This window comes from Taeniopygia guttata, chromosome 7 (genome assembly GCF_048771995.1).
Source record: "Taeniopygia guttata chromosome 7, bTaeGut7.mat, whole genome shotgun sequence".
Lineage (NCBI taxonomy): Eukaryota > Metazoa > Chordata > Aves > Passeriformes > Estrildidae > Taeniopygia > Taeniopygia guttata.
This window is the reverse complement of record NC_133032.1, coordinates 16,021,666-16,035,770: the sequence shown is the minus strand read 5'-3', so window position 1 is coordinate 16,035,770 and position 14,105 is coordinate 16,021,666. Positions and strand designations below refer to the sequence as shown.

At 36.0% G+C, this 14,105-nt stretch overlaps 1 protein-coding gene across 2 annotated transcripts in view; it reads left to right on the top strand.

Annotated features, from left to right (window-relative positions):
* Nucleotides 1-237: 237 nt before the first annotated feature.
* Nucleotides 238-14,105, top strand: part of SLC25A12 (solute carrier family 25 member 12) — a 45,362-nt gene continuing 31,494 nt past the window's right edge. Inside the window, exons 1-4 of one of the 2 annotated variants that reach the window (XM_030277441.4) lie at nt 238-340; nt 758-811; nt 4,619-4,761; nt 9,454-9,569. In XM_030277441.4, the coding sequence (XP_030133301.1) occupies nt 329-340; nt 758-811; nt 4,619-4,761; nt 9,454-9,569 (325 nt within the window). In that variant the 5' untranslated portion in view covers nt 238-328. Of the gene's footprint in view, nt 341-757; nt 812-4,618; nt 4,762-4,788; nt 8,099-9,453; nt 9,570-14,105 lie in introns of those variants that run through there. The other variant, XM_072932232.1, reaches the window with a different exon arrangement.

Sequence of the window (14,105 nt, the reverse complement as noted above, 5' to 3'; positions counted from 1 at the left end):
GAGCTACAACCGATTTGCAGCCAAGCTGCCAGAACACCAGTCTATGAACAGTTTCGGCACCTGAAACCAACAGGTACAGACACACCTCTGCCGACCCTCAGGGACACGGCTGCACGTGTTACGCCAGAAGGAGATTCAGCAGCATTTAAAGAGGCTCCGTTTGCACTGTGGAGGCGCTACCAGCAGCCACCGCCGCGTACCCCCAGGCTCGGCGGGGCCGGGGCGGGGCGGGGCAGGGCGCTCACCCCACAGCGCCGCGCCGAGGCGGCGGTGCTGCGGCGGCGCGGCGGCGGCTGGCGGCTGGCTCCTCCTCCTCGGCGGGCGCAGCATGGCGGTCAAGGTGACTCTCCCGCTCCGCCGCTGGTGGCAGGAGGAGCCGGGCGGATCCCGCGTGGGGCCGGGGGCAGCCGGGCGGCGGGGGGAAGCGGCCGCGGGGGCGGTGATGGCGGGGCGGCCCCGGGGGAGCGGCGGCGCAGCTCGCGCCGCCTCCGCCCGCCGCAGTGCCCCGGGGGGCGCGGGCCGGGGTCCCCGGGGCGGCGGTGGCGGTGGCGGTGGTCCTGCGGGGCCGGGGCGCCGCGCCGCTCGCAGACAGCGCCGTGCTGAGAGCTGTCACCAGCGCGGAGCCGGTCACGGCTGAGGCTGGGCCCGTGGCTCTGGCGAGGGACGCCGTATTGCCGCCTTCGGCCAGCGCGGCGGGTTTCTCTGCGATCTGACAGCAGCCCGCCTAAGCGAAGCATTAATTTGCTTGTGTTTACAGGTGCATTCAACCAAAAGAGCGGATCCTGCTGAACTACGGAATATTTTTTTGCAGGTAAAAAGATCGAATGTTGTTTGAGTGTCGGACTTCGGTGTTTTGCCCTTTCAGCAGTTTACCGTGGCATCAGACTCGTGTCGTGCTGGTGGGACACTTAGGAGTTCACTTTGCAGGCGTAGTGTATTGACGGGGTGTCAGGCATTGAGGAGAAACTGCTGCTAGCAAAAAGTGTGATAACCATTTCCAAATTACAATATTAAATAAGCTCCTGTACTATTTTCTAATTTTCTATAAAGCAAATAATTATAATGAAGTGCTGGTTTTTTTTATAAATGCACCTTTGCATAATCGAAAAAAATTCTTCTTCCATGACTGTATGTTTTGTCCTTGGGATTTATATATGTTCGTACAAATGGTTGGACCACTAGCAGTGTTTTTAGAACTTAAAATTGATTTCTCATGGTTAATATATTTTGCATTATTATCCCTTGCAGGGCCTTAGAATTAGCATATATGAATAATAGTATGAAGGTTTCTCCATTCCCTTAGTTTCACTAAAGTGTGATCAGAAAGGAAAAAATCAGAAACTTTATAATTAAACTTTTAGGACTGATCCAGTCAATCCTAAAACTTTAATGATAAAGTTTGAATCAGTCATATGGAATAATAAGAAGAAAAAGAACTATGTTTTAGGTCCATAATAGGGCCACCAATATTTCAAAATGGCTAAAATATGTTTTTTTCCCTAATGTTGAGTGTTACACAGCATATTTAGGAAGCTTTTCTCTATTTAAAAAATTAGGACTATAAAATTAGAGTTAATACTGTAAATAATAAAGTCTATTATTTAACTATTTATATGTATTTTCTGGTTCTACTATACCATCTAGCAATTTCCATATATGATAAGTAGTCAGAGAGAGCTTTTTGCCTGAGAGAGAGGAGTTGCATCCCAGCCGTAATTTTGGTGGCCTTTTCTTTTGCATACTGGATTACACTATGACATTGTTGGAGTGCAAATACTTAGAATGCTGGCATCAAACTGTGGAAGCTCAACATTTAGTTTCTAGTAAAAGATACTCCAACACAGGTTCATTTTTGATTGACATGGCATTCAGCTTTTGTAGGTAAAGATTACACTAGAGTATGTTACTAAAATTAGCGACATGAAAGTATTATCTTTTAAAATATATATTAATGCAGTATAAAAATGTGATTCTAGAACATGTTTTTCCACCTTTTTGCAAAATACTTTCGCACATTTGAATGAAAAACAGTGAAATGAGGTCTCAAAACATTATTCAGTTGTAAATGTGAATTCTTTATGATTCTTGACATCCAGTCAGTAGAAGTTCTTGCTTCTGGAAATAAGGAAATGAAGTTCTTGATAGTGGTCATACAGACAACAGCAGAAAGGAAGAACATTGTATCACTGGCTGTTGAAATTTTCTTCCTGACAGTACATGTTTTATTGACCTAAAAACAGACAGTATGTTTAAAAATAAAAGGCTTCCCCCATGCCTGTCTTGTTTTCTTCAAAGAAACATGCAAATGAAGTTGTGAACTGTTTGATATTCTGAGGAATGAAAAATATGAAGCTCTCCTCTCTCTCTTTGAGTATGTGAGATTTTGCAGTAAAAAAAAGCATAGAAAAAAGAGTTTGTATTTCTTCTACGTTCTGTTGAGTTTGAAATTATAGGGGGTTTTATGCTTAGAAATCAAACTTATTTGCAGGCTTTAAAACAAAGGAGAATCATGCTTTTCAAGACTGAGTTGCAGAAAGTCTTGTTATGAAATATTGCAAGTGTTTAGGGGTCAGATATGTTGTACTCCTTGCTGAGAGTGCTGGTCTCTTCTTCGAACTTCAGCTAAAGGTCGTGCATTCCTTCCTAAATTTGGCTTCCCTTGGAAATGGTTAGAAGGGAAGATGTGAGCTCTAGGCCTCGTCACCATCCACCTCAATCATAGAGAGTCTACTTAGATTTCCTTCTGTTCATGCACGTCTTCTAATGGGATACGTGCCCTCTCGCCGTGCAGTGTACCTTGTATCTTAAAGGACATTGAGTATATACCTTCCTCTTCAGAATTTCTGAGGTGTGCTATCTGCTTCTTCTAATTGTTTTAAACTGTTAAAAAGATAAAGTTTGATTTGCATTAAAAAGATGTGCTATTTCTCTTAATCCTGCAACTATGAAATGCAGACATTGAAATTTCATGTCTGTGCACCATCAAATAAGTTACATTTTAGGTGTTTGCTAACCACAGACTTGAGTAAGAAACATAAAAGAACAAATTTTCTAACAAATTATCATGGAAGGATGAAAGAGTTGGATGGAAAAACAGTTACCGGATTTCTTAGTGAACCTTCATTATTTTTCTTGGACAAGACACACTTGGCCTTTGGAAAATATTATTAAATTATTCCCTGCCTGTTGAATTCAAGTGTAACTTGTTCAAGCAAGGTGGAGAAGGAAACCAAAAGAGATTTCCAAAGCATTGTTTCTGAAAGTGTGGTGATACATAGCACCAGCTTGTAAAGAGTAGGAGGTTTGTATGTTTGTCTTATATGAGGATGTTTTTAAAAAAAGTGTCATGGAAATTCATCAAATGCTTACCTGAGGCAATCTACAAATCCATACTAAAAAATTTGTGTTATAAAGTAACAGAGTTCAAGACTGAGAAGAACAAAGATTTAATTGATGTGTTATGTTTTATATTCAAATTAGGCTATAATTTAAAATTGCCTTTTTTGGGCTAAAAGATTCTTGACTTAAGTTATATGGTGCAAACATAGAACTTATGTATTTACATGCTTAGCTACTTTGTCAGGCCTTAATTATTGGCTTTCTGCCAAACTCTTCCAAAATGCCATGACCTTCTCATATGGAGCTCAATGTATCTGTCACTTAATTATTTTTGTCTTGATATTTTTTAACAAAACTTCCCCCAAACAGTTTTTATTGTGGAAAGTATTATTATGAATTATTATTTATTATACACTCAGAGAAATTGGTGTTTGGAGGAAAAAAGATGGTGTTTAGATTTTGACTGTCTTTGATATGCACTCTACTGTCAGCTGACTTCAGTGATTCTTGAAGATACGCTCCATACTCTGCATGTCTGATGGGCCTTCATACATGACATTTTCTTTGCATTTCATGTCTTGCAGCAGAATCGTGCTTCATAAGGCATTTTTCAGTCACTTGTGTGTATGGCTGAGAAGAGAACCTTTCAGAGTTGATTAAAGGAAGCCACAGTTTCCTTGTGCTGTCATATTGGCAGCAGTTCTCAATTAAGGGATTCCTGCCCACTGCTCTGTGTTCCTGTTTTAGTGGAAATACTCTATTTTAATTCTCCATAGATTCAGTAATCTGGTTTACAATACAGTCTTGCAAACAGCTGTGATCACAGCTGGAGGGTGGAAGAGTAAAAGGTGATGAGGTGGTGTGAGGGGCTGATATTATGGAAGAGATACACAAGATGCTGAAGCAAGCACTATCTGTGTGTGTGAATTTTTCCTTAAAAATATTTTTCCTTAGAAATAAAGCTAACATTTATTTCTTACAAAAAGAGAAAAGAAATAATTTATGTTTTCCAAAATAATTATAGTCAAGATCAGGAACAATTATTCAGAAGATATCTGCTACTAGAAGCTGTAAGAAAATTTATGTGCTCTGTTTTCAGTGTAGCTGCAAATGGAATGCTGTACCATGGTTGTAATTTTTATAAATTTTCCCACTTTCCTGACAGTTTCTGAAATACGTATTTTTCTTTTAATTGAAAGATACTGTTTCACTGATAATTAGCATCTAAATGCGATTTATTTTTGTTTGTGTGGCTTTGGTTTTTTTATTTTTACTCTAGTATGCAAGCGTTGAGAAAGATGGTGAGCATTACATGACCCCAGAGGATTTTGTGCAGAAATACCTAGGACTTCATACGGATCCGCATCACAATCCTAAAACAGTGCAGCTGTTGGCTGGAGTGGCAGATCAAACTAAGGATGGGTGAGAATTTTGCTTTCCATTTGAAACTTGCATTGTTAACTAGTGCATTGTTAAACGTGTGAGTGCATGAGTTTGATAAATTCATCTTCTAAAATGCATTATCGATTTTACTACACTTTAGGCTTGTTTAAACGAGCATGTTTTTTCACAAGTACAATGGACTATAAATTTATGAAAACAGAAAAAATTACAGTGTTCAACATGGATTTTTTTAAAGCTGAGATTTATTTTGATGGTATTGTGTTAAATTCTACAAAAACTAGGGAAGTTGAACAGCAGGTAAGTTAAATGTGGTATGGTTGCCTTTGAAAAGCTCTTCTGGATGTCTGCGTCCATTATCAGGTACTGTGGAGAGTCTTCAGTACCTGTCATTAAACACAAAAATATGGAAGAGCTTTCTTACTTCTGTAGTGTGCAATTCAAATCCAACCATTGAGGTATTTTTAAAAGACTGACTAATAGAAAAGAGACACACTTGTGACTTTATGAAGGAAGAAGTTGTTTGCCTAGTGCAAATCAGGTCACACCACATAAAGCTTTTCCAACTCAGATGCTCCTGCTTGCTTTTAGACAGTTCCCTGAAACCAGTTTACCTTGGCTAAAGTAGTGCCCTCTAACTCATTTGTCTTCCAAGGAGCCTTTTGTTTTCCTGTATGCAGGCTTCTAGTTTTGGCCTTGGATTGTAGTAGAAGGCCCAGACATTGTTAATGTAAAGTGAGAAGGTTAAGATGGATCAGAGAAGTGATCAAGAATGTAGAAGTGAATGGTTATGTTGTTGAGAAGAAAATGTTGTTAAAATAGTAGACAATACATTTGTAAATATGTAAATATAACTTATTTTAAATTGAAAGCTCCTTCACTTCCTTTGTTACTTAAATTTTGGTTTTGTTTTCCTGGATTCTGCTACAGAACATTTTATTAGTTTGCTTAGTATCCTGAACAGCTTGCATAGTATCTGTGCAATGGAAATGAAATTGTATGTGCTGTATGCTTATTACCCTAAATGACATATATAGGATTTCCTTTTTGATGTAATGCTATATGATTTTTCTTTTCATAAGGCTGCAGCACTTTGATAATATATTTGATTATACATATATATGATAAATGTTAGTAACCTGTCTCTGTTTCCAATACATGGCTTCAATTTATTGCTTTATTATGGATTGAAAAGGTAATTTTGTATATAGCTGTTCAAAATAGTTTAATTGATAAAGTAAACCAACATGCTTAGTATATTGTTTCTCTGAAAGCTGTTGGTTATCTTCTGTGGTGTGCATTTCTTCTGAAATTGTCTTATAAAAGGGTCTTTCTTACAGTAGGAAATCAGTTTGTTGTAATGCTACAACTGAACTTTTAGGTATTGCTTTTTTTTTACTTTCCCTGTGAATAAGATTTTTTTGTTGTTTTTGTATATTGCATTTTTTCAAAAAATCTGGGTAATATTTGAAGTGGTATAATCAAGTATGGATAAGTGTGCTTTACCATCTTCTTTATGGGAAGAGTGGGATTTTTATTTTCCACTGCTATATAGTTGAAAGTGTGAAATGTTTATCTGTTTGAATACTTGTCTGAAACTTTTTTCTAAATGTTTTAATCAATATTCAATCTATATATCATGTGGAGAACTTGTTACAGCCCCATTATCAACATCAGGTTTTTTTTTACATTCACATTCTTTCATTTGTAATGAGCTGTAATATATCAAAATCCAGACTCTAATAGCACGAATAAATATTGTAGTCTTAAACTGAATTCTGGGATATATTGCATCTTTCTAAGGACTTAATTTATTAAGTCCAAGGACATAGCTGTAGTCTTGTTCTGTATATATACTTTTACATTAAATGACAGCCCAATGTCATGCAGCAAATAATTGAGAAGCTTAGGGTTCTGTTAAAAAATTTCATTCCTGTGTTTGCTATTATATTCTCTTAGCCCTGCTTGAAATAAATACTCAAGAGTGTTGATGGTTGATTCCATTGTTAATATTTTTTTATTTCTTTTAGGTTTAAATTTGACACTTTACAGAAACAGCACATTTTGGAACTGGCTCTCTGTAGGCATGCGTTTAAAAAAATTGTTTAACTTTTTTTCTCATGGTAACTTGATCCTTGCTTAACTGTTCCAGAGCGCTGTTGTTTTCTCCCATTACTGCTGTACAAGACTGGTTTGCTTTAGTGGAACTCATTTAGGTAGTTCTTAAAACAGCTGATTGTTCATTTCCAAAATGTTTATTCCTCGTTGTTACAAATGCATGTTCTCAAAAATATATGTGATGTCCTCTAAATTAGAATTTGCTTTAAACTTGCCTGTTGGATTTAGTACAATAGGATTTCACTGATGCTGAAGGCACTCCTGTGCCTCCAGACTGCAGGCACTGGCTTTAGCATAGGATATATACCCTCTCTGAAAAATTTACTTACATATATATATGTGCCAAGACCAGCTAAAATATTTTGATCCCACTTCAAACCTAGAGAATTTCACAGTAGTAATTCAAAAAATTGTTCATTTTAACTGCTTGTTTCTGGGTACTGCTTTTATTAGTATATCAATCTGGAAACTAGTTCTTAAGTGAATTCCCCAAGAAAGAGTTGATATTTCACCTAATGGAGAGTCACAACAGAGCTATACATAATGCCTAGAAAGCTGTGTTGTATGGGAAAATATTAGGAAAGACTTGTAGTAGGAAAAAAGGAAAGAGAGTAATTGCAAACACATGGGTTACTTTGTGTGCTTTTGAAGGGTAGCAGTACAGAAGAAATCAGAGGAAAATAAATTTTTTTAAAATGTTACAGATAAAACAAAAGGTGAGTGATTTGATATGGTTATGGACTCTAATGCAGTGGGTTCACTGGATAATACTTGAGTAGTGATTGGGTGGGAGGCTTCATCATTCTGTTTAATCCAGCTCCTGTTATCTCTGCCCTAGTGGCTAATGGAGGATCACAGAGGCTATCCTGGCTCTTAGGCATTGCAAGTTGAACATGTGGGGCGGAAATGAAATGTGCCTGTCTCCTTTTGCTGTAGCCACTGTTATAGTGAGACTGCTGAAGATGTCTTCTTTCAGGTTCAGGCTTCTACAAATGCATTCTACAGAGATCAGCACTTGATTTTGTCAGTTATAAAGCTTCCTGATTAAGAATTCATTTGTGTGTCAGCTTTATGTATGTATGTGAGATATATTTTGAAACTATAGTATTTACAATTATTTTAAAGGAACATTTGTTTCTTTGGTACTAACCCTTTATTTATCAAGATCATCCTTTGGATGAAATTGACTTCGCATGTGAAGAGCCATTCTCATATTTCTGGTTTTTCTGGCCAAAATGTGGTAAATATGATAGTTTTGTATTTTCAGTATCTTAATTATTTTCAAAGTCACTAGGTTTCTTCCTGTCTTTCTTGTGTAGTGCATATATACAAGAATGTTAACATTTAACCTTTTTAAAGTATCTCAATTCTGCTTCATGTGTACTTATAGAAAGACTAGATATAGTAATGAATAGTGTGAATATTGTGAATTTTCTTCTCTTTTTTTTTTTTTCCCTGTGGGGAACAGACTTTATACTAATCTCTTTAGCAGTAAGCAGGAATGTTTGAAGTAATCACTATAAGCTAATGATCTCATATGATGAGTACTAAGTTGAGATCAATTATGTACATTTTATAGAAAAATTTCTAGGAAACAGTGATATTCTCTGCTTTAACAGCATTTACTGATATATAGTACATTTTTTGTTAAATACAAAAGATGTAATTTACATTTTTCCTTCCATTGAGTATTTAATGCTAAAATATACTGTCATTTATGCCATTATTTTCTTGTGCCACCCCCTTACCCTTTATCTACGCTTAGCTTCAGGTTTATCCTTCTGCAGCAGTTCATACATACAGCATTAGGATGCCTTCTGGAGGGTTTTCTTTGTGTTAGTCAGAATAAGCAGAGTTCCTCTAGAAAAGTTACTTATTATTATCCTAATAAGGTATGTGTGCCTACATTCAAGTGTGAGTTGATCTGTGGTGACCACAAGGACTTGGATTTACCCGATCTCCCCGAGCTGTGCCTCGTGTCTGTATTGCATACCCACCCCACAATCTTGTGATCTGCTGTTCCACTCAGATCCTTCCCTGCCTTGTCATGTCTGTCCTTGAGCCCAGATGTTTTATGTTTGGCCCTGAGTATATGACTTGGCAGTTCATGTTATTTTTGGACTGTAGTATTCTTTCCATGGTAAAGTGTAACTTTTTCTGAACCTGTTTGTTTTTTATGAATGTTATGTTTTGTTTTAAGAAAAGGTATGTTTTATAGTGTATTCCTGTACTTGCATTATAGTATCTTTTCTTAGTGGAAATAAATATGTAGTAGTAGAATGACAGATGATGTTAGGATTTTTGTGGTGTTTGTATGTTGTAATTTTCAGGTACTGGTTACATTTATAATTAAAAAGTAATAACTTGTAGGTGTTCAGTGAGAATTCAGTCTCTTCATAGAAGAAGAAACTGAGTTGCGTAAATGTTAACTACTTAAATGTAAGATACTTTTCAGTCTCTAGAGTGTTAATTATCTTAAGTTAGAATTTTATTTAATATTTGGATCGCACTGTTTTCTAGAGTATCAAATGTAAATTATCATTGGTATTATGAACAATTTAAAAATATTTTTAACTTCTCTGTTTTCCTTTCTAGGTTAATTTCCTTCCAAGAATTTTTGGCATTTGAATCTGTTTTGTGTACTCCAGATGCAATATTCATTGTTGCTTTTCAGTTATTTGACAGGAATGGCAATGGAGAAGTAACATTTGGTAAGAATACCTAAAGAAAAACAGTTTTAAGAAACTGGTTATAATAGTGTCTGTCATAGTAGTGGTTCATGACCACAGGTGCCTAGAAATGCATTTTGTGCAGTACTGTAATGTTTTCCTAAGACTGCATGAGCAAAATTTTTTTTCCTCTGTCAGTTGAAGCTTAAGAAGTACACAGAGACAAAATACGTTTTTCTCTGTCTTCTTGAATCAAAGTTTTTTGTTTTCCTGAAGTAGTGTCATCCTAAGTAAAATTCTGTATCCTGGACTTCAAACTCCTTCAGCCGCGAGGGAGTTTTAAGATATGTTCTGGATCTTCACATGTCTTTAAGTAATTGTCATTTCATACAATAAGAGCTCAAGAAGTCTGATAATTTGATTTCTTGTTCCTTTTCTTGAGGAGCAAATCCTACTTTAATGTTATGAGTGTAACTTACAACTTGATTATATATTTGCAAAATTAGGAAGAAAATCTGGCCTTTTGTTTTGTTTCCTAATCACGTAAGTTAGTAATTAGACCAGAGTCTTGAGGCTAACTATACTGCTTTGTGATATTGCTAAATAGCTGTTATTAACATTGCAGTTTAAGGAGGACTAGGCTTTATTTTTAAAACTTCATATTTATGAAAATCAGATAAATCAATGGTAAGAATTTTAATAAAATGGAATGAGAATTAAATGTTATTTCTATCCAAAAGAATAAAACACTCAATAAAGAAAATACAAACTATGCTTGGATTTGTAACCACTTGCTGTTTGTACTATTTCATTATTATGGAAATTGCTGTAACTTGTTGGGGAAAAAAAAGCAAAGGTCTTTTTATGGAAACAAATTGTTTGACTTATAGTGCCTGTTAAATTACATCGTTAACTGAAGAGTCAGATACTAAGTAGTTTGGATGCACAACATCTTGAAAAGAAAATGTTTTAGAATTTAAATAAAGGTGAAGTCTGTAAATGCAGTCATTAGGTATTGGACAAACTACTACAATCAGTGTGACCGTGTTAACGATGGTTTATTTAATAATCTTGCAAAATGGGGGTTTGAACTTGGTAGCTCTTATGAGCACACTTGAAATATCTGATTCCATAATTGAGCAATAAGCCATTTCAGATGGTATACAAATTCCTCAGTTAGACTGAGAATTGTTATTTTTATATAATTGAAGTCTAAAAGAAAACACAAACAAGAGAAATTGTAAAACAGAAATTGCTGGGGGTTTTCTGTATCTTCCTTGCTGATTTTTTTTTTTTTTTTTTTTTTTTTTTTTTTGGTAAGGCTGGTAAATCTTGAAAAGGAAATTCTTGAGGGAATTTTAAATTTGCTATTGGTTTCTTGGATGTTTTTTACAAAATTAATTACATTGCAATTATTACTATATTTAACATTATGTTAATAAGATGGCATGGTACATATTTTTTGTGCTACATTTCCCACATTTACTTCTGCTTTTTGTCTTTCTTTGTTTGTAACATGGGCTACTTACTTTTACTTCATACACATATCATACATATTAATACAACTGTGAAAAATGTGAATGATGATCTGTGACATCTTCAGAATATGGTAACTCTGCAGTCAATTTCCAAGTCAGGCTTGTGACTGTTTTATAAATGAGACCTGCACCCTTTCATTTTCATACCACATAAACAGAAAAGCGCAGAGTTTAGTTTCATGTAAAACCAGGACAATTTAGAAATGCAAGTTTTAAAGTTGCAGGTTTTAGTAAATTATTGGAACTGCACTGAAATGGAGTAAGTTCAGCCAATTGGTGTGAGAATCACTATCAGACAAGTCAGGTCTTTTATAGACTCTGTAATGTATCCAGTCTGCAGGTAAGCTGTGTTGGTTATGACAGCAAACACAAGTCAGGATTTTCTAGCTCAGATGAAATGCTCTGTGGATGTGATTGCATTGATGCCAAATCTTTCTCGAACCACTAAGTCTTGCCAGAAGCAACAAGGATTTACTAAGGTTTTTCTGCACTGTGCATCCAAAGGAAGGGATAGAATCAACTTGGATTTGTTAGACCAGTTATTAGAACCAACACTGGCCTTGTGTGCGATAACATGTTCTCAAAAAATACTCTCATCTACTCAAATTTTCAGTTATCTGGGGGAAGTTAAGTGTGCTTGTTGAATTTTAGATCTCTCTCTGTTTTCAGAAGCAAGTGCTCTAGTTGGGTTTGCTTCTGTGTAGGATTTATTTACTGACATGATTTTGAGCCATTCCCAAGTACTTCAGCATTTTACAGTCCTCTCAAGCCTCAGTCTGCTACTTGTCTCTTAAAATACTTAGCTTCCAGCTCTCCAGTGATTAAACTATTAATTATGTCACAGAAGAACTGTCTTAGAAGACTTTAGAAGCTATTTTGTAGAAATACTTGTATGCTAAGTTAATCAATATCTTTGTCTGCCATATCATATGTTGAAAGATGAAGCCTTCTATCACTTTAATGTCATCTACTGTTTTCTTTGGGACACTTTTCCAGGAGCTTTGGACATCCGGAAATCCTATATGAATGACTGCCATAAATGTGTAGTTGGTATCTGCAATATTTGTAAAGTAGGTCCATTGCCAAGAGCATGAAACTGGACCTACTTTACCTGGGCAAACTGCACAGCATGCTCAGTACTCCCTACATGTTTCAGCTGCACTGGACTTGCTGTCAGCTTGGTGATAAACAGTAAAATGACTGTTTCAGCAGCCCATTGATACAAGTGACATTGTAGTTTAAACAAGTTTTTAATCATGGAGAAATAGAGAGAAAGCATGTATTTCTAACCAAGTGCTCCTACATCTTCATCAGTGCTTCCTAGGTGAATATTTTATGCGAAATGTGTTGCTGCTGAGCCCTTACAATACTGCGTTATCCATAAAATAATTAAATGCTAACTGCTAAAGCTGATGAAGACAAGTGATTTTTTTCAGGTTGCTGTCTGTAGCCAGAGAAGACTGACAAACGCTTTACTCCTTTGATTATGGGATTTATTGACTGTGCTATTTAACATGAGTGAAATATTCAAAATCACTCCATAAAATTAATATTCTTCTACTAAGGAATATTATTTTTATTTCTATTCTGTGCAGGTCTTCTGACCTGAATTCAGGTTAAAGCAAACCTGAATATTAAATCTGCTAAAGCTATTTGTTTTTTTCTGATGTTGAAGCAGATAATCTTTACTGTGTTTAAAAGGTGAAGTCTGTGATTATCTGTGAAACTTCTCTGAAAAATAGGTTGTCTAACTGAAAGTACAAGGATTCTTTTTAATTTATCTCTCTGGCACAGCATACAATGATCTGGACTGCATCACTTTTAATTGGAGTATACAATCTCAAGGCATTTTCCAGCTGTTCTTCATTGTAGAGTCACCACAAAGAAAGCCATTCTCTGATAAACTGGGGAGTTTCAGATGCTTTCTCAGTTAAATATACATGCTAGTATGGATAGAAGGATAGAGCTAAAATGTATTTGTGATTCTTCTGTATTCAGAATTATTTTGGAGATAATTGGAAAATATTTATGGAACTGAACTTAAGGCTTTTAAAAGCATCCTGCGCCCAAAATCTAATTACAAACGTTTTGCCAAGTATAACAGCATCGTCTTCAAAGGCACTGGGGGGAGGAAGACAATCAGATGCTTCATACTGCAACTGTGAAAATAGTACAATATTAGTACTATTGTATAATACAGTATTGTACTGTGAAAATAGTACAGTATTAGTGAACTGAAATAATAAACATCACTTTAATAGTTCAGAATTTGAGTGTACGGGGATACTGAAGTTTTGCCCAATCTGTTATTTAGACAAGTTTTAATCTGAGAAAATTCACGTTTCCCTTAATCAGGACATAGAGTTTGAGAACACTGGAAGAAGAGGAGCAAGAGAAAAGAGTTGAATATGTATTTGTGCTTTGCTTATGAGTACTATTTCTGAGGGACCAGGGATCACTTCTAGTACTCACTCCTTCACCATTTCTGAAAGGGTAGATGGGTTGAAAACGGTAGGACTTGGGTTTAAATTTAAATGTTCTGCTTTCAGAAATATTACTGGCAACCATAAAGACTGGAAATGGATTTTAAAATAGAAAAAGAAAAATACTTATGATCATGTGACTACAGACATGAGGATATGAGGGAAAAATCCATGTTTTCATCAAGTGCTATAAACCGGATCTGGTATTCTTTTTGGCCTCCTGTTCTATTAGTTGCCTGTTTTCAAAGTGTCTTTTGCTTAACGTGCAGATAACGTAGGAAATGTCACTGTTAGGACTTTCTTTTTCCTTTTGTGTTGTATGATTTTTTTAAGGCTTAAACTACAGTTTTGAATGCTTGTGACCAGTGCAGAATGGGAACCCCTCTTACTACTACTACTACTACTACTACTACTACTACTGCTATTACTAATTTTTTTCAAAACCATGGTCAATAAGAGGAAACAGAAAAGGAGAATGTCATGTTAAAATTATATGTATTGGCAGCTTTTTATTATGGCTGTCATTCATCTTTCAATAGAATCAGTAATTCTTTTAA